Source organism: Parasteatoda tepidariorum, chromosome 5 (genome assembly GCF_982258835.1).
Source record: "Parasteatoda tepidariorum strain Cologne lab strain chromosome 5, Ptep-v5.0, whole genome shotgun sequence".
Classification (NCBI taxonomy): domain Eukaryota; kingdom Metazoa; phylum Arthropoda; class Arachnida; order Araneae; family Theridiidae; genus Parasteatoda; species Parasteatoda tepidariorum.
In genome coordinates, this window is record NC_141759.1 from 40,545,978 (window position 1) to 40,565,124 (window position 19,147).

Consider the following 19,147-nt stretch of genomic DNA (forward strand, 5'->3'; position numbering starts at 1 on the left):
ATTATAAATGTAGTATTTCTTTAATTCTAATATTATATCCTCGCACTTTTTAGGACTAATTATTATAACACACACTAATTATTTCCTCTTTCGAATTTTGTAAATCCATTACATAAATCAAAATTCGTAAATAAATTGAACGATTATTAATTAAAATTCGTATAAAAATTAAAAATCTTAAAACCTGTGGCAGTAAAACCCGAAACAAAGATCGACTACGAAATCACGCAAAAAGGACTCTTTAAAAAAGAGAAGCTCAAATAAGTGTTTTGGTTGTTATAATAAATAAGATTGTATTTAAAATATCAGATTTCAAACTTTGTGGAAATCGATTGCCAAAAAATCGATTAAAAATAATTGAATCATTACATCAAAAAGTAAATACGTAATTCGAATTTCCCCTATTGTCTAAAATATATCGGAACATTTTAAAACCGGAATATCAATAACTGCCAAAAATACAATCAAACACCACACAGTTTTATGATACTCTTGGCGTAAATTGAGTTTGTTAAGTTCTGGGCCAATGTCGTCTTGTCACTGCAATTTTGTTACAGGGTATAGTAATGCTGAAAAATTAAGGACTTTCAAAAACCTTATACCAAAATTAAGTACTATTAAGGGCCCTTATTTTCCAAAATAAAAATTAAGCAGTTCTTAAGGACTTTTAAAGACCGTGTTACTTATAGCATCATTTATTGAGATTGAAAAGTATTTTGATTTTTTAGGCTTAAAAACTTTTTCAGAGAATCACTAAGAATAGGTTTCATTATATACTCCAACTGTTAACTGTATTTATTTGATGTTAATATTAAAGCAAAGAACACTTTGCTTTAATATTGATATGTAGAAATTTAAGTATTATTAAACTCCTACTTTTTTTCTTTTCATATACATATATCAATAAATATATCTTTTCATATCAATGTATATAACGTTGTTGAAGGCTGAAGGGTCAATATGGAACAATGAAGCAGCGAGTTCGTGTAGGGAGCCAAAAAGTGGCTAGTACGTGCACGATTTCCCCCCAGTCTTATAATGTTTCTAAAATAGAAATGCCACAGAATTAGAGCAATGCAGTTCGACTTCAGGAGAATCCACGTGAAGCAACGAAGTGGTGGCTATCTGAAGGTGGAAAACAATGTGTAACTGCAAAGCTGTGAGTCCGTGTAAGTGGATCAGCTGGTTGCAACAGACGACTAGTTATTTAATAAAATATAATCATAAAAATTTATTTTCGATGGAATTAACTTTGGATGAATGCATTTTATACTTGTGTGCCAATATTTTTCAATTTGCTTAAAAAATTCAAGGTAGGGCGAATTACGCAAAAAGTATTTTCAAAATTAAAAAGTCCTAACTTTGGACTGCATTCGAGTAATTTATTGGAGCCATATTTTTCAAATTGTAGCTATTCCTAATATTTTGAGAATCAGAAATTAAAGTTTGTCGGAAAAAAGGTATGCTTATTCAGAGAAAGTATGTCTTTGTGTCAAATTTCGTGACTTAAAATAGTGTCTACATTAATTAGAAGATTTGGGGTCACCGGACCATTAAGATCGAGTTGTAATTCATGAAAATTACATAATTAAATCAAATGTTACTCAGGGCGTAGCTTTTCTTTTTTTGTGCACAGTATGTTACACTTCGTAATTAAAATGGGATTAAAAATATTTAATTTTTATACAAATCAAAGTCAAAATTTTTAATTGATTTAAAAGAAAATATACAACAGTTATTTTAATTTATTAAAATCTAAGTAAAAAAAAACGAGAAAAAAAAATCGATTTTATACAACAACTTTTTAGTAAAACATAAAAAGCACATGAGTCATTAGATTTCAGAATGTTCAGGCTATTAAATGTTGCTCTCAGTCCCCATCCAATGATAATCTTCCTCGGATCCAGGTGGTAAAGGCTCTTTGGTCATAAGTAAACCATTTTCATATAAGGAAGTTGCAAAAGATATCTGAAAATGAACAATAAATAAAATGAAAAAAGTAGCTCAGAATTGGCTATTTTACATAAAAATAAAAAATTTTTCACCCTTACGTTAGTAACCTCAGAGTGACCTCTCAAATCAGATTTCAAATCTCCCTGATTTTTCCCGGTAAAAAAATCTTAAAACTTCCAGGTCAGAGGTTTTTTTTCTTCTTCACTTAGTGCAGAATGGGCACTTAAACTCCAAGAAAAATGTCAATATTCTAATGAATATTATTAATAGAGATGTAACGAATATTTGGCCACTATTCGGTATTCGGCCTAGCCGAATACTGAAGTTATTCGGCCGAATAATGAAGTTATTCGGCCGAATATGAATATTATTAGATATTTAGCTGAATAAATTCATAATAATAAAGAAAGATATTTTTTTACACGTGCTTTTAAATATATTTAATCATGAATATTGCAGACTTACATTTCACTGCATTAATTATTAGAAAATCTAACATTTACTCAAGTTAAGTTGTATAATACATAAGTGTATTTAATAATGTTACATAGATAAAAATGTTTTCTTGTTGCAAATTTGTTATCAAGTTGTTAAATTTTTTTTAAAATATAGAAAGTTTAGAAAAGCAAATTTGTTAATATTTATTTCATTTTTAATTCAAAATTTGACAATTATTTAATTACAAAATTAAATTTCAAAAGTGAAACTTTTTAAAAAGTTCTCAATTTTTTGGGTTTTAATAATTTTTCTGACAAAAAAGAAAGTTAAGAATACATTTAACAGTAGTAATGAGTTTTTATTTTAAATAAAATAGCATATAAATTACAAGTATAACTATAACTTAAATTTGCTATTATTAATTATTTAGATTTATAAAAGCCATATTGCCTTGTTATTGGCATCAAGATATTTAAATTATTACAAAAAATAAATCAAGTTGTTAAAATTTTTTTAAATATACAAAGATTAAAAAGGCAATTTCGTTAATACTTATTCCATTTTTAATTTAAAATTTGAAAATTACTTTAATTACAAAATTACAATCAAAAGAGAAATTTTTAAAAAGTAAGTATTTGGCCGAATATTCGGTATTCGGCCCCATCACTATTCGTTACATCACTAATTATTAAGAATGTAAGTTTTTTAATATATATTCTTGAAAAAATAATTACATAAATTAAATTTATTTTAACAACTTAGCGAGATTTTGTTAATCATTTGATTAATTTTTATAGCTTATAAAATACAGGGTATCTGCTACATTTTAGATTTTCAAATTCATGACTTTACATGACATTACGAAGTTATAATTTTCTCCGACAAAGACACAACAATAAATTTTAAAAAATCAAAATCTTTGCCTTTCATAAACTGCTTAGTCATTTAGTAACCATCATAGTATTTTATGTGGCATTCTTAACTAGTTGAACAGGGTAATAATGGAGCAAGTCTTGATGCAAGCAAAGTATTGCTAAGTTGATATTTCGACCGTTTGGCAATAAATTTCTGTCGAAAAATGGGTATAATGATTGATCAATTTAAGAAACTTGAGGGAAAAATTGTTTAGATTTTCTTTAAAACTCCCTGATTTTTTTCAGGTTTTTATCCTAATTTTCCTGACTTTTCCAAGTTTTTCACAGAATAAAAAAATTCCCTGGTAATTCCAGGTATTCAAATTTTTTCAGGTCAGTGCCCACCCTGAACCTCATGTGTACCCAGAATGTGTTTAGTTTTTTTTCCTTTTCCATACAATGCCAGCAAAGCATGTGAAAGAAATGTTTATGACAAATCGACAGCATTTATTTACAAATAATTTTTATAACAATGATTTATTCACTATCATAATTCCAACAATTAACAAGCCTCATTAACCTGTACCAATTTAATGCATAAAATCTTAAAATATTTTATAAAATATTGAAATGCTAAATTAGTTTTTTCATATATGGCCAGTATAGCATGATAATGCAACAGATTTGATTGATCTTTTGATACTATAGAAATTTCTTAACAATAAGTTACATGTAATAATAATTACAATTTGAATGTTTAGTGAAAATAAAGCACACCACTGTTAAAAAGTTAAGCATACTTTTACATATGTGTCCAGTTTAAAAGTATGCTTAACTTTTCGACACCGGTGTAGAACTAGGTAATATATTTTTAAGAATATATGGATTATTTTTAATAGTGAAAAAAAAAGAAAAAAAGATTTTAATGTTGTTCGGGAATCAGGTTTTGTAGCTTATAAATCATATAAGCAATATATTATAAGATTGTCATACATGTAAATGAGTCAAAATTTTATCACAATTTTAAGATACACTATTCAAGTAGGTAAAATGTGTATATATATATATATAAACAAAGCAAAAAGACAATAAAGAATTAAAGAAAAGAGAGATTAACAGAGAAAATTAAGAAAAAAATAATAAGTTTTATTTACTGCACATAAATTGCAAGACCCGTAAAATAAGTTAAAAATGCAAAAAAAAAAACAATATTTTTAAAGAGAAGAAAAATTATTATTAAATAAAATATTTTTAAAAATATGAAAATTTGTTAAAAAAATTAATTTTAAAGAATTCAAAAGCCTGAATACAAAATTAGGTAAAGATATAATCGTGTGAGCTGACGACAAGATTATATCGTTCACTAGTTTTGTTCTTTTGCTTTTTAATTTTTTCAATATTTTCCTTATATTTCATTGCATTTCTTTGTAAATATATTACCTTATCCAATGTATCCTTCAGAGGTATATCTCTCACTTTCACAAAGTCTGGATATTTATTAAGGAGAAACAAATATGAAGGAACTGCTTCCATTTCAAATTCCACATAAGTTGCTAATGATTCTTCCTCAGAAACTGGCCTGGGGTCTCTTAGATTCTCAAGAGTATGATATAATCTTGGATTGTTGTCATCAATAATTAATCTAAATCAAATAGATAGAAATTTGAATTTTATTTCAAAGCCTAACATGAAACATTTTTTTTTTGGCTATTAACTACAAGTTGGATTTAATGCCAGTAAAAAAATCCTTTTTAAAATTAGGTCACACTAAATTTTTTTATATTTATTAGGCTCCAACCATTTTAGTTGAATAAATTTCTTGCTACAATATAACAGATATAATTTTAATATAACTAAAAAAAAATTTATTATATGATTATTAAGTTACATTGTTATTATGTACAAGAACACTTACCACTAAATGCAAAATTTCAAATGTTCTAGTCTATATTTTGTGTGCTTATTTTTTGAACATTTTATTTATATCATAAGAAATTGCTAAATATTTCTTTTGAATATGAAGTTCTAAGAAAAATATATATATATATACATATATCTGGTGAAAAAGTGATACTTAAATAGAGTTATAATAGTGTCAAATAGAGAAAATATATATGGTAAAAAGAGATACTCAGAGATATCAAATAGAGAACAAATGTGAAAATATCAAATGAAATCAGAATAAAATGCAAATGAAATTTCAAAAAATGCACTTCAAATCTTTAACACAAAAAAAATCTTAAAAAATTTTATGACTTAGTGATTTTTAAGTCGTGAATACAAATCTCAATGTGTGATTTTTAAATTGTATGAATTGGGATTGCACTATGTGACTTTTAAATGTCACCAATGCCAATTACAAAGTGTAATTTTTTAAATCACAAATGCAGTTAGCGAGTAGTTATTTTTAAATTGCAGAAATATAGATCACGTTGTGGGATTTTTTAAATCGAAGGAATGAGGATCATGATGGGCGATTTTTAAATAAAGCAAATACATATTGCGATGTGTAATTTTTAAAACTGCACAAATGTGGATCGCATTTGTAATTTATAAATCACATTAATACAAATCCTGATGGGCAATTTGTTTATCATGTGAACACAAATTGCAATGTGTGATTTTTAAATCACACAAATACAGATCAGGATGTGTGGTTTTTGAATCACATGAATATGGATCATGATGTGTGAATCTGATTCATGAAAATCATGATTTTTCAATGACTTTCCAGGTATGCGGATACCTTGCGAATAAAATAGTAAATAATTATTAAAGTTAATTTTTGGTATGTAATTTTTTTTGGATAAACAACTTTATAATTGTGTGTAAAAATGTTTCAATTGACTTAAATTCTTGTGAAACAGTGAAATGCGAAAAAATATTAGCATTATGGAATTAAAAATTTTGATAACTCTACTGACAAAACTATAATGACTATAATTGCTGTTGTCACTATTTATCCATTGAAAAATCAGATATGCTTATTCAGAGAAAGAACATTTTTGAGTCTGATTTTGTAATCGTCTGCAAGAAATTATTAGCATATTCGAGGTCAAATACTCAAACCATTAGAATGCAGTCCTAGCACATGAAATCTAATCATTAAATCAAAAGTTTTTCAGGATGATTTTTTTCCCCAGCTATATGCGTCCATATGTATGTAATATATATATTTCAAATTTGCATATATATGCAGAAATTTTTCTTAACATAAAAACTTTGATCGATTTTTATCACTCTAACAATGTTTATTTATTACCTGAAAGTTTCATGATAATTATGAAAAAAATTATCTAATAAATCCTATGGTGATTCCTATCCTAGGTGATTCCTTTTATTAAAAACTATACATTAATTTTTAAAAAAATGTGTATAGTCTCAAAGTTTTAAAATTTTTAATTTGAATAAAAACAAATTACTCATTTAATAGAAAACTGAAACCAAAAAAAAAAAAAGTCACCAAAATAGCAAAGACGACAAGATAATTAAATGATAATTTCACTGGATAATTTTTTTTAAAAACAAATGGTTACATAAAACAATTTCAATGCCTAATAATAGATTGAAATACACTTGTAGGAAAAATGCATATGACCATTAAGCGAAAAAAAAAAGAAAAGAAAAAAAACTCGGGAAAACCCATTGTTCTCTGGGAAACTCACAATTACTTCCAGCACTTAAAGAGTTGAAACTGAAATTATCAAAAATAAAAGTTGTAAGGAACAAAAATGCAATTGTTAGATGATTTTAAAAGGATTATCACCTTTTATTCACACTGAAAGGTAAAATGTATGGGGTTTGTTTGCCCCTTTCGAAAATACAATTCCAAATTATTTGCACAGAAAAATATAAGCAGACACACCAGCAATAGCTAAAGAAAGACTCTATTAAACATCATTGCAATCCCCACACACGCTTTTAAATCATCAGTTTCCAAGCTATAACATAGTGAGTTCTGATAAAACAAAGAAAGACTTCATACTTGAAACACTTAATTGCTTAGATGGCTTTTATTTTTAGATGCATAAGAGGCTTTTAATTTTTAACTCCTTTTTAAGAGTGAATTTTTTATGAACAAATATTTTTGTGACTACTTTGATATAACAAGTTTCCAAATATTCCTCTTTTAACCCGAGTTATGCTCAAATTAGAAAAGTTATAATTACCGTAATTGCAATTCTAAACCAATATGTAGATACTTATTTTTTTAATTAGTTTCCTTGCATTGTTAAATTAGCATACCAAGGATAATTAGGACAAGGTGCATATGAAATTTTATCAGTACAAAATATTTTACCTAAAAATACAAGACATAAATCTTTAACTACGATTCAACTTCAAAAGATTTACGGGTCTTATTAAATAATTTAAATTAAGTTTAAACATTAACTCAAACCGACCGGCCTGTGTGGGGGTCAGGGAACTGGCCTTGCACCAGAAAGGTTCTGAGTTTGAATCTCGGGCAAGGCATGGATGTCCTTTCCTTCTCTGTACTATCAGTCCTTACTGTGGGAGCAACATTGGCCCACTTAATATGGTGCCCCTGAAAGAGTGGCAGCAAATCTGCCCTTCAGATGTCTGTATGACGAAAGGTCATTCACCAGGTGGGCATTGGAAAAAAGAAGAAAAACAGTTTAAACATAAATACCTTTGATTTCTCTTTTTTATCAACTGAACTTCTGTACCCTCTTTGATCAATCCTTTTAGATTAATCGCTCCATGCCTCCAGTAACTTCCATTACCATGTAAACTGCGCTCTTTTTCAACTACAAGAGTTTATATTAGTATAAAATATAGAAGTTAAGACATATAATTATTTATTTTATACATGAAACTATTTGAATAAAAATAATGATTACAATAGGAATGAAAAGAGAAAAAAAAAATAGTGTGTGGAGTCCCTCCGTGCGGAAGAAGTTAAACTTCGTAACCTGCGACGTTAATTATTAACATTGCTTACAATTCGCAATTGATCGCATCATTTAATTATAATTTTTGAGAGGAGAAATACATAACAAAATCTATAACATTTACAATGGGATTATGATAACTAAAGTAAGATACGAAATGCTTGAGTTCTATTTTTTCAATATTTCTTGCAAAAACTGCATCAATGGTAGTTCCCCCTTTGGTTGTTGGATCATTCCTACCATTTATCATTTCCAATCCAAATTTGTCTTTAAGGAAGGTTAATAATGTTTCAGCTTCAGGTAACGAGAAATTCACATTAAAATCTCCTGCAAGGATCACAGGCCGTTCACAATAATCAATTTCTTCACCAGTAACGTTTGCTAGAGCTAGTGAACCTGCAGTGGATAGTGGCAATAAAGATTTTTCAATAAATAATTTCATATCCCTCATGGCTGCATTTGGTGAAATATAAATGGCAATTAGAAAAGAGAAAACATAACAATCAATTGATATTCACAAGAGATGTAACCTTCATTTTTTACAATTGTTATCCACTGAGTTTGAAAATAAAAAATACTACCCTATTAAATTATATGTGTACAAAAACAAACTAAAAAATTATTTATAGAAAAACAATACTTTTATGACTTTTATTAATTTTATGCTAGTGAGGACCAAAACAATATGGAGATGTATGAGGGAAAACTGGATCCTACCACGTGATTTCCCGGCCAATAAAAATGAAGCGTTAAACGTTTAACGCAAGCTTGTTGGAAGTCCCATAAGAAGTATAACTTCAAAAAAAGAAAGAAAAAAAAACTGTTGCATAAAGGATTAAAACTGCTTGTAAGTTAATATGTATGTTCTACATTTTTCCTTATAAATGCAAATTAAAAAATTATTTTTTCAAAACACCAGTATTTCTCAGATGTTTTTTGCTACTAAAAAACATATTTTTCCATGTTTTGATAATTTAACATATTTACAGGTTTGGAAAACATTCAATAAAACAGAAATTGTCTCTGTTTCAAAATTAAAAATAATTATAAAAATTAGCAAAAATTGAATGCATAATTTTGAAGTAGCTAATCATAAAAAATATGATTACATGCAGAAGTTAATATTAATGCAATAATGTGCACAGATCGGACAATTAAGGAATAACTTACTTTTGGTAAATGTAGGTGGTAAAGATGTTTCAAGGAATTTTAGAGAATGCAGATCAGCAGCTTCATCAACATCAATGTATGTCATGGCTCTTTTGGCAAGTTCTTTGATTTTATTTATAAGTCCATATCGTTTAAATGCTTTCTAAAACAGCAACAACAAAGAATTTACTTTTTAAAAATAATACTAACAGCAATAAATTTTTTGAAAAAAAAAGTTAGTAGCAGTAGAAATATTTTTTTTCCGTACAATTGAAGATGATGCAACAAAATGAAAAATTATAAATATTATGCTTAATATATTAGAATAAATTAAAAAGTAAGAAGAAAGATAAATAGAAAAAAGAATCAAATATTTATTTAAATTAATAATTTAATCTTTAAATTCAAGCTAAACAAAATAATTTAAAAGTAAATAATGAAAGGTAACTATTAAAAGATACTTTTAGATTTAAAATACAGTGCAAGTCATATATAGTCAGATTGATACACCATGGAAATTTCAACATTATGAGTCAATTAGATAGGAGAACCTATGAACTTACATTAAAAATAGAGAAAGAGTACGCCAAGTAAAAAAAAAAGTGAATTTTTGTTATAACTAATTTTTGCTGTTTTGTATCTTCTCAATATAAAAATACCAAGAATAAAACATTGCAAAGAAGTAAGACAATAATTATAAACAAGTTGAACTTGCATTTATCTGAAAATTTTAAAACTGAATAAAAGTTATTTGTTTATTAGATCATATAAAATAAAGCAACAGTAGAAAATGTATGCAAGTTTTACAGGTGAAATTAAAACATTATTTATTTAAGCAAAACTGTTTTGAAAATTTTATCAAACACATCTGCTTTTAATAATTTAAATAAATGCAATAAATCTGATATCATCAAAAAAGTAATTGCAAAACAAAAAAGATGTGATTGCTCAATGAAGAAATGATCTGAAATTTTTTAAGAAGTAATGGTTAGATTTAGATTATGTATTTTTGGTTTCACTATCAAACTAAAATGTCTTTTCTCAATGTGTAGTTTCATTTTGCTTTTGTAAAAATATTAAATAACGGACTATTATTTTATACACAAAAGTAACATTTATAAAATGTAAAACGTGAAAGAAAAAAGTTTCTATCTTATAATGTTTTTGCTCATCAATACATGAATTAATTAATGTATTATGGAATTTTGATTTTAAAAAAAAATCTCACTTTCTTCTCTTTTTTGCATTTGATGAGTTGTTGTTCCAGTTTTTAAAAACCATGAAATATGTAGCACAAATTGAAAAAAAAAAATAGTCTTGTTAATAAATAATATCATATTAAAAATAACAGGATTTTAAGAAAACAATGCAAAAATCAGTAGCAATATGTGCCAAAAAAATCTATTCAACTTTTGATAAGATCATTAATTAAATAGTAAACACTCAAAACTTAGATTCTAATTTCTATATCATAATAATATCGTATGGAATACATTGGGATTTAACTAATGCAAGAGAAAACTAGCAACTGTCATGAAAAATAAAAACCAAAAGAAATACTGATTGAGTGTAAATCCAGCATGTTAAAAATAATTGCTCAAACATGCGATCCAATATCATGTACCATAATAATAAATAAAAAATAGTGGGATATTAATATCCATGACTGAACAAATCCATGACAAACAGAACTGCAAAAAACTGACTGAGAAAATGGCGGCAGTCAACTCAAAGAATTACTAACCAAATGCCCAATTCTAATTCTGTGTGTCATAGTAATTACATATGAAAAATAAGGAAATTTTAAAATATCTTGGAAAAATGCATAGCAATAATTGCTATAAAATGATAGAAAAAGCCGCATGGATTTACTACGGTATCGGTGCAAATCAAACGAATAAAAATATGATTGCAAATTTTGCACGGTATAAGAATAATATAGGGTTCGTTTTTAAATACCATCAGAAAATCAACAGCAATAATGGACAAAAAATTTATTGAATTACCACATAGATTAAGATGGAGACTAGTGCATTAAAAAGTGACTACTTAAATGCAAGAAATTCGAAATTTCCACGTTGTAATATCATATTAAAAATGTTTATTCTACTTTATGCAGTTAAGGACATAAATATATGGTATTGAATTGATAATTCTTGTTACAAATCGGAATTTCTAACAAAATAGACAATTGTAGATAACCTCATACTGTCTAACATTGATCACAAATTAGGCTTATTGCGTCTGATATGGTTATTTAATTTTTTTTTCAATAAGCAAACAATCATAAATAGTTGGAAAAATTTTTTGCGTTATGAACTTTACACTTTTGTTATATTTATCCATGGCAATTAATTAATTCATCTTGAACATAGCTATAATTAACTTAGTTTAGACTCACTCCCGTGTTCTCGAACTTAATTTGAAGTTACGTTTCACTCTTACAAATCTGCGTAAAAAAAAATAAAACGTTTTGTACATGAACGAGAATTCTGGGTAAAAGGAATATGGGATGATGATGGTAAGAGAGAAATAAATCAGCAATGAGTTTTACGGAAGTTACAAAATTAAAATTTTAGATTACCAGTACTATCAAGAAAACTTTATCAGAATATGAATTTTTAATTCGCAGAAGTATATGAATCAACAATCTTGAGATATGAACTAGCTGTTAAATCACAAGCCACCCAATAACGTAAAAGGAAGTAGATTGTGGACATGGTGAACTTTGCCTCATGACACAATGTGTATTGAAAAGTACAATGAAACGATCTCATAAGAAGAAAATTCACGCCCATTTTTCAAAAATTTGACTAAGAAGTCAAATTTGTGTTTTGGTGCAAAAACAATATATTTGTTTCAGCTTATGTCAGCTTTTTTCATTAGGCTCAGGTGTGCGTCTCCTTTATGAAGCCATTTTTTAGCATTTGTGTTTTTTCATAACTAAAAATTTTTTTGATAAAATTTCAAGCAAACCTCACTACAACTGCAGCCAGACTTAATGGAAGTTAAGAGACATTTTTTTAAAAGAAAATCATAACTAGCACTTACGGACTCAGCAACACAGGTACCTATATAATCCATATAGTCTTTGGAAATGGATTGTCTAAATGTAACATCATTCAACATGGCTCTTTCCACAGCTTTACTGGTAGCCTGGTAAAAGTTAACAAAATGTTATAAAATAAAAAAATAGGAATATGAGTAATACAATGACTCAATTCTATTGCAATAAGAAAGAAGAAAAAAAAGAAGAGAACCTACATTTAAAAATTTTACAAATTTCTTCAAAAATGATCAAATAAAATGTTTTTATATTCATCTAAATATTAAAGACTACAGTAAAATCTACATAGGATAGGCACTGTATAAAGTAATGTTCTTTTTAAATTAGAAGTCTCAATCTCACAACATAGATTGTATAAACTGGACATTGTTTTACAGGAAAACAGAAAGTTAAAAACAGCAAGAGTCATAGAAATTTGTTTAAGTAGAAAAACTTTTCTCTTATTGGTGCAATGATACTCATTCATTTTTTCTACAAAAATGTGCAGTTGGAACATGAATGACAAAATTTAAACTATTCAGTTAAATATTTTAGTGAGTTTTATAATTTAACAATATGCAAGTAATCAAGAAGGGTACTGTAATTATAGTATTTCAGACTTATAATATAAGAACACTAACGAAGGAAGAGACTTTAAAATATTAAGCTATTTAAAATATTTTTTTATTATTTCAAAATAAAATGTAGAAATATTGTCCATTATAGCAGACTTGCAATGTGCAACAGAAAAATTAGATGCAAATAGAAAATAAAATAAAATTTTAAATATGTACATCTTTAAAATTGTTAAAATATTATTCACTACGAACCAACAAATACATCAAGAATACGTGTTTCACATAGCAATCAAATATTTAATTTTTATTCAGTTGTAATAATAATCCTTTCTTAGAAACTTTCTTTTCAAGTTTTATAAATTTTATTAATTATTTTAATGTGATTGAATCTTATTCTTTACATTCAGAGTTGCCATTTTCAAAAATCATAAGACTGAACATTTTATTTGAATTTGTAAAATCTGACCTAGCCACAAGTGCCGCAATATTTATTAAAACTAATAATATTTTACATCATAGTGAATTGATAAAGGTATGTTGTGGATAGTGGATTAAAAAGAACCTTTAATTGAATTATTACATTAAATATACCTTCTATTAAAAAAATTACAAAACAAAAAAAGTTATCCAAATTTACTGTCAAATGTTGAAGGAAAATACTATGACATCCAAAATTAAATATTTTTAACAATTCAGTCAAAATAATAACTTTATTCCCTTTTTAGCATTAACAAATACAATTTTTAATTGTATATGTAAATGCTTGCTCTTTACGAAATCAAGATTTACTAAGAAATTTATCTATTTAAAAGAGGTTTTACTTATGATCGGCAAAGCAAATTAGAAATTCAGATTTCTTCAAGATATTAAAATATTCTTGTTTCGAAGTTTGTGGTATCAAGATTCAACAGTATACATTTTTACTGTGTCTAAATGATATTTTAAGTAATTTATAATAATTATTAAATGATTTAATTCTAGGACAGCAAGAGAAAAGAGTGAACATATACAATCTTTAGAAGAAAAAAAATAAAACAATTTACTGTAAGGAGAAAATCCCCCCAAGTGTTAAGCTGGTTGGTTGAAAAAGTTAAATGCAGAGAATGACGATCAGCATCAGTAGCTGCCTAAATAAGAAAAATATATCAGTTAGGATAAATATGAATTTTATTTAACTATAAATATTTCATCAAAAGTAACTTATAGTTCATACAGCATCAAAAGTAATATTTCACATGAAGTACTGTTAACTATGATATCTTTCATGAAACAAATTCTTAAAAAATTTAATAAAATAAAAATCATTCAATAACAAATCGGTTGAAAGTTAAAAGTTCGTTACGATCTATGCAGTATATAGAAAGGTGCAAACTTTATAATCTAGCTTTAAGTAATCAGAAGTACATAATATCTAACAGTTACTTCAGGAATAAAATAACACAAATATATACTCTTAGCATATACAAATTCAATTTAGCGGAATTTTAAGACACATACACTACTTAATTCTATATAGGTATATAGTATTAATAAAGTTTTGCATGAATTTACTATTAAATAAAATGAAGTAACACATAGATAAGGGTACAAAATTGAAGATTATACATTGCTGAAGTTTTACACTACATTATGAAGAGATAAAATTGATTAGGTGCTTGAAATCAATGCTCTCTAGTCTCTGGTTAAATTAGAACTGTATTTTTATCATTATGTATTTGAATCACAAATATGAATGGTCACTATTGACATTGCTCAAGCAAAAATCTTTTAGACAGAATGACATTAAAAAAAAAAAAAAACAGGTTTAACCAAGTTTCTAGATTTTAGTAATTCATGTTAAAAGAATAGAGAGTGAAAAACGAACACACAGATGTACTTATCCAGCTATCTAATTTACATAACATTGATGCCAATCACTTAACGTTTGATATTAATTATTCAGAATTAATTGAAAAGAAAAATATATGCTACCGAAAGAGGTATAATCAAAAACCCCAAATTTCGATCATTAACGTTAGCTGATCAACACATTTGATTGACAGAATATAAAAAAACTTTTTAAGTGAATATAAAAAAAAAATTTCCGGAACGATCGGAACCCTCGCTATTCCGGATAACTGATTTTCCGGTTTTCTGAATCGCAACAAAAAGCCGTTTTTTAAATTGTGAAACCCAACTAAAAAAAAAAAAAATAAAAAATTCCGGGACGATCGGAACGCCCGCTATTCCGGATAACTGATTTTCCGGTTTTCTGAATCGCAACAAAAAGCCGTTTTTTAAATTGTGAAACCCAACTGGAAAAAAAAAAAAAAAATTTTTTTTTTGAAATAATCTTAAAAAGAAGAAAAAACGATGAAGTAATACACTAATGATTATTTCCAAACTGATGGTAAGGTAAACATCTTTCAAAAAAGAAAGAAAAATCCTAAAATCTTATGAGGAAAAAAAATTATTTTTTTAAAAATGGGGGGGGGGGGGATTTATCAAATTTAGTTCCGATTTTTTGGTTTTCCGGTTTTCTGAATTCCGGATAACGGGTTCTGTACTGTATATAAATATTTAAAAAAATATTTAAATTTTTTTTTACCCTCCAATTTGATTGTTTTAGTTCACAAAGCATGTTTTTTCATTAGCAATTACATAGTTTTAATATTGTAAAAATTTGCACATGCCTAACAATTTAAAATTTTTTAAAATATAATAAATACTCTTAAAAAGTAATATTTTGTATTTAATTATCTTTGAATAAATAAAGATGTAATTGTCTACAAAATTTTTCGACACACTTAAATAGAATAAATCATTATACCAATAATACCTATCATGAAATACTAATCATTATACCAATCGATGAAATACCAATCATTATAAAAGTTATTAAGTTTCCAGTCTTTCATTTTGTGTACCACACATAAAATAATGAATAACTTAAAATAACTCAATAAAAAAGCTGTACCTGATGAATATACCCCCGCGGTATATAAAGCATTTCACCAGCTTTTAAGCAAACTTGCAGAATTGGAACGCCAATCTCATTTTGAGAAAAATCCTCTGAAATACAAATTTTTAAAATTATTTTTTTTTAAGAAAAAATAGAAAAATGGAAAAAAATTTAAAAAATTATATTTTTATGTATTATGTTTTGTTATAGAAAAGGAAAAATTATAACAAATAAATAACAGTAAACTTTTTTAGGAATAAGATTATATAGACACAGGGGTTTCTGAACTTGACTAAACAGTCAATCCAACTAACAAATCTTTAATACCTTAAAAAATAAAAGATGTTTGTCACTAATAAGTTTGGAAGTTAATGACATTTATTTAAATAAGAAACACAAGGAAAAACTAAACGAGCATGTGTTACACTCACAATTTCAAATTTATCAAAATTAAATAACATAAAAAGCAAAATTAATTCCAAATTCATCAACAGCTTTTTTCATTTGATAAACTAAGTACTATAGCAAACTGTTATGTATTAAGTAATACAGTCAATTGTGGACAATAATTATGTTGTAATATGGCTCCTGATTTAATAATTGTTATATTCTTAAATGTATTTCATTAATTTTCATTGTTAGGCACTTTAAACTCCAATTTTATGGCACTATGATTTCTACCCCCTCCTCTTCAATCAGAGATCGATTAGAAGAAAGGTTTTGTTTTAAGCACTTAAAACAACAAACAGCTGCATGGGTAGCCGCCCTCCTCAGCCAGAGATGAATTTACTCAATGATCCGTGGCTAATAAGCGAAGACCATTAACAGTGTAGTCGTAAAAGTTGGGCGACATAAGTTTTTTCTCTTCATCAGGGTGTGTAGCCAGATCTTTCAACAAAAAATAAGCACTTTTTATGTACTTTTTAAGCACTCAAAAAATATTTTTAATCACGTAAAAAAATATCATAATTATGATCTGTGCAATAACGAAATTTTTTTTATCGTTAAAGGTTCTAAATTTATAAACATAAAATAAATAAAATTCAAAAAATTTACATAATCATGATAAAATAACTAATTTCTGATACATATTGCAGAGAAAATAGCGAAAATAATGCATATTTTGTAATTTAGAATGCCAATTGAAAGAATGAATGGCAAAGAAAAAAATCTCCTTTTAAAAGATAGAAATTTAAGAAACGCAAATAAAAAATAAGCACCTTAAGGCTCTTTCTCAAAATGCTACGCACCCTGCTTCATGCTTTGATATAGCTTTTTTGCAGCATACTAATAATAGAGGACAAATGAGCTCTTGACACGGTGTGGCATCATGGATTCTCCAGGGAGAATATCTTTGAGAATGGATACATATCTTTATTGAATATAAACTTTTCTTTTACCCCATAAATTTAATATTAATCACATGCCTTTACAATTATTTTGATTAAATTATATATGTTCTAATTATACTGTACCTTGTTACTTGTCAAAATTTTGTAGACTAGATTTTCAATAACTAATAAACTTAGTACCTCTAATAATGTAGACCATTATTTTAGACCGAATTAAGTTTTATTAATAAATTCTTTATAATGTTTTTATTAGGTTAAATATCCAGCTTTCACTTGGTTATTTAAATCAGTCTTAACTTATCTTTTCCCTTATGTTGAATCTCAAGTTTAAACAGGGTGGCCACTCAAAACAGATTTCAAATTTCCCTGATTTTTCCAGGTTTTCCAGGTAAAAATCTTAAAATTTCCAGGTTTGTGTTTTTTTCCTTTTTTCTTATAAAGTGAAGGATGTGTACAAGAAAAGTGTCTGTATTATAAAATATCTTATTCAAAATGTCATTTTTTAAACATATCTTGAAAAAACAATTTTTTTATAAGATATTTTTTTATTATTTTTCAATGTTCTGGTACAACATTAAGTTTTAAATAATTAAGATGTGGAGAAAATAATATGTTTAACTTGCAGAATATATTGTTTTTATTGAATAATTTTAATTGTTTTTATTGAATTTAATGTGTTACTTTAAGTAGTATTTGCTCAAAGTGTACCTACAAAATGACAAAATCAGAATAACCAATAAAACCTTGGATAAGTATTGTTTAATATATTTTCATTAAGGAAAAGAAAACTGTTTCAGGTAATTATATATCAATAATTTTTAATATATATCAATAATTTTATATTGAAATACGAAATAAAAATTCAATAATTAAAATGAATATTTCACAATGGGTATTTGATAATAAGATGTATAATCTATTCTTAGCAAAACTGCACGGAATATTTTAAAAACAAAGCAAAACTTAATTATTTTTATCAAATAGTAACAAAAATGTTACCCCACGAAAGTCATCATACATTTAAATGTTTTGGATCTCAGAATTAAAATTATCGTCAATTGCTTTTTTTATTTAATTATTTTTCATTTAATTTTTTATTTCTTTATTAGCAATTTAGTATCAAACCTATAATAGCAAAATTATATTTTTATTTTTGCTTGCTAACACCGTAATATTTTATTTTTTCATTTAAAAATGACTTGTGGTCGTAATAGAATAGACCAAATTTGATTATTTGTCTTCATAAGAGGTAAATCAGTAATGAATATGTTAAATTAGTTTACTGTATTCAATTGAACTGTGCAATATGTGATAAAATGCTTAAAGGAAGGACTTCATATCAGAGATTAAAATTATAAATTTTGTGGAAAAATTCATAAATATGCAATTGAGTGTTGTAAAAGTTCCTGTAAAAAATTTTAAAAAAATATTCTGCACGAATTTCAGCTGACAAAAAAAAATAATAAAATAATAATAATAATAATAACTGGTTACACGTATTTTCAACCTTTAAAAGCTATTGTAGATGCTAAAGGAAACTCCACTAAATGTTTATTTAAAGAAAAATTAGATTTACTAATAGACTGAGTTTTTTCTTTAAAAGTGTATGACTTTTGTGGGATAAAGTTTTTGTCACTTTTTGATGATTGATTCCTTAAAAATAAACTTTCCCTTAGTTTTCAAAATATTTCATATTGTCATTTAAAATATTTCAGTTTTGTTAAGATTAGAACACATTTTTTATCATTAAATATGTATTCTGAAACATTCATTTTAATTAATGGATAGTCTTATTTCATTGAAAGTCATAAGTGTATCAACACTTTTGTGAATCACTGTAATTACATTTCAATATAAAGCTGTACTGTATACTGCATTTCATTTTACCAGTGCTTTTTATAAAGTTCACTGATCATATTTTCC

General features: G+C 26.4%; 1 protein-coding gene across 3 annotated transcripts in view; it reads right to left on the bottom strand.

The window, feature by feature from the left end:
• Positions 1–1,727: 1,727 nt before the first annotated feature.
• NO66 (Bifunctional lysine-specific demethylase and histidyl-hydroxylase NO66) overlaps positions 1,728–19,147 on the bottom strand; it is a 47,510-nt gene continuing 30,090 nt past the window's right edge. For all 3 annotated transcript variants that reach the window (XM_043050392.3, XM_043050391.3, XM_087163765.1), the window contains 7 exons: positions 15,888–15,982; positions 13,975–14,058; positions 12,359–12,463; positions 9,329–9,470; positions 7,897–8,014; positions 4,686–4,887; positions 1,728–1,968 (listed from right to left, as the gene is read on the bottom strand). In XM_043050392.3, the coding sequence (XP_042906326.2) occupies positions 1,858–1,968; positions 4,686–4,887; positions 7,897–8,014; positions 9,329–9,470; positions 12,359–12,463; positions 13,975–14,058; positions 15,888–15,982 (857 nt within the window). In that variant the 3' untranslated portion in view covers positions 1,728–1,857. The remainder of the gene's footprint in view (positions 1,969–4,685; positions 4,888–7,896; positions 8,015–9,328; positions 9,471–12,358; positions 12,464–13,974; positions 14,059–15,887; positions 15,983–19,147) is intronic.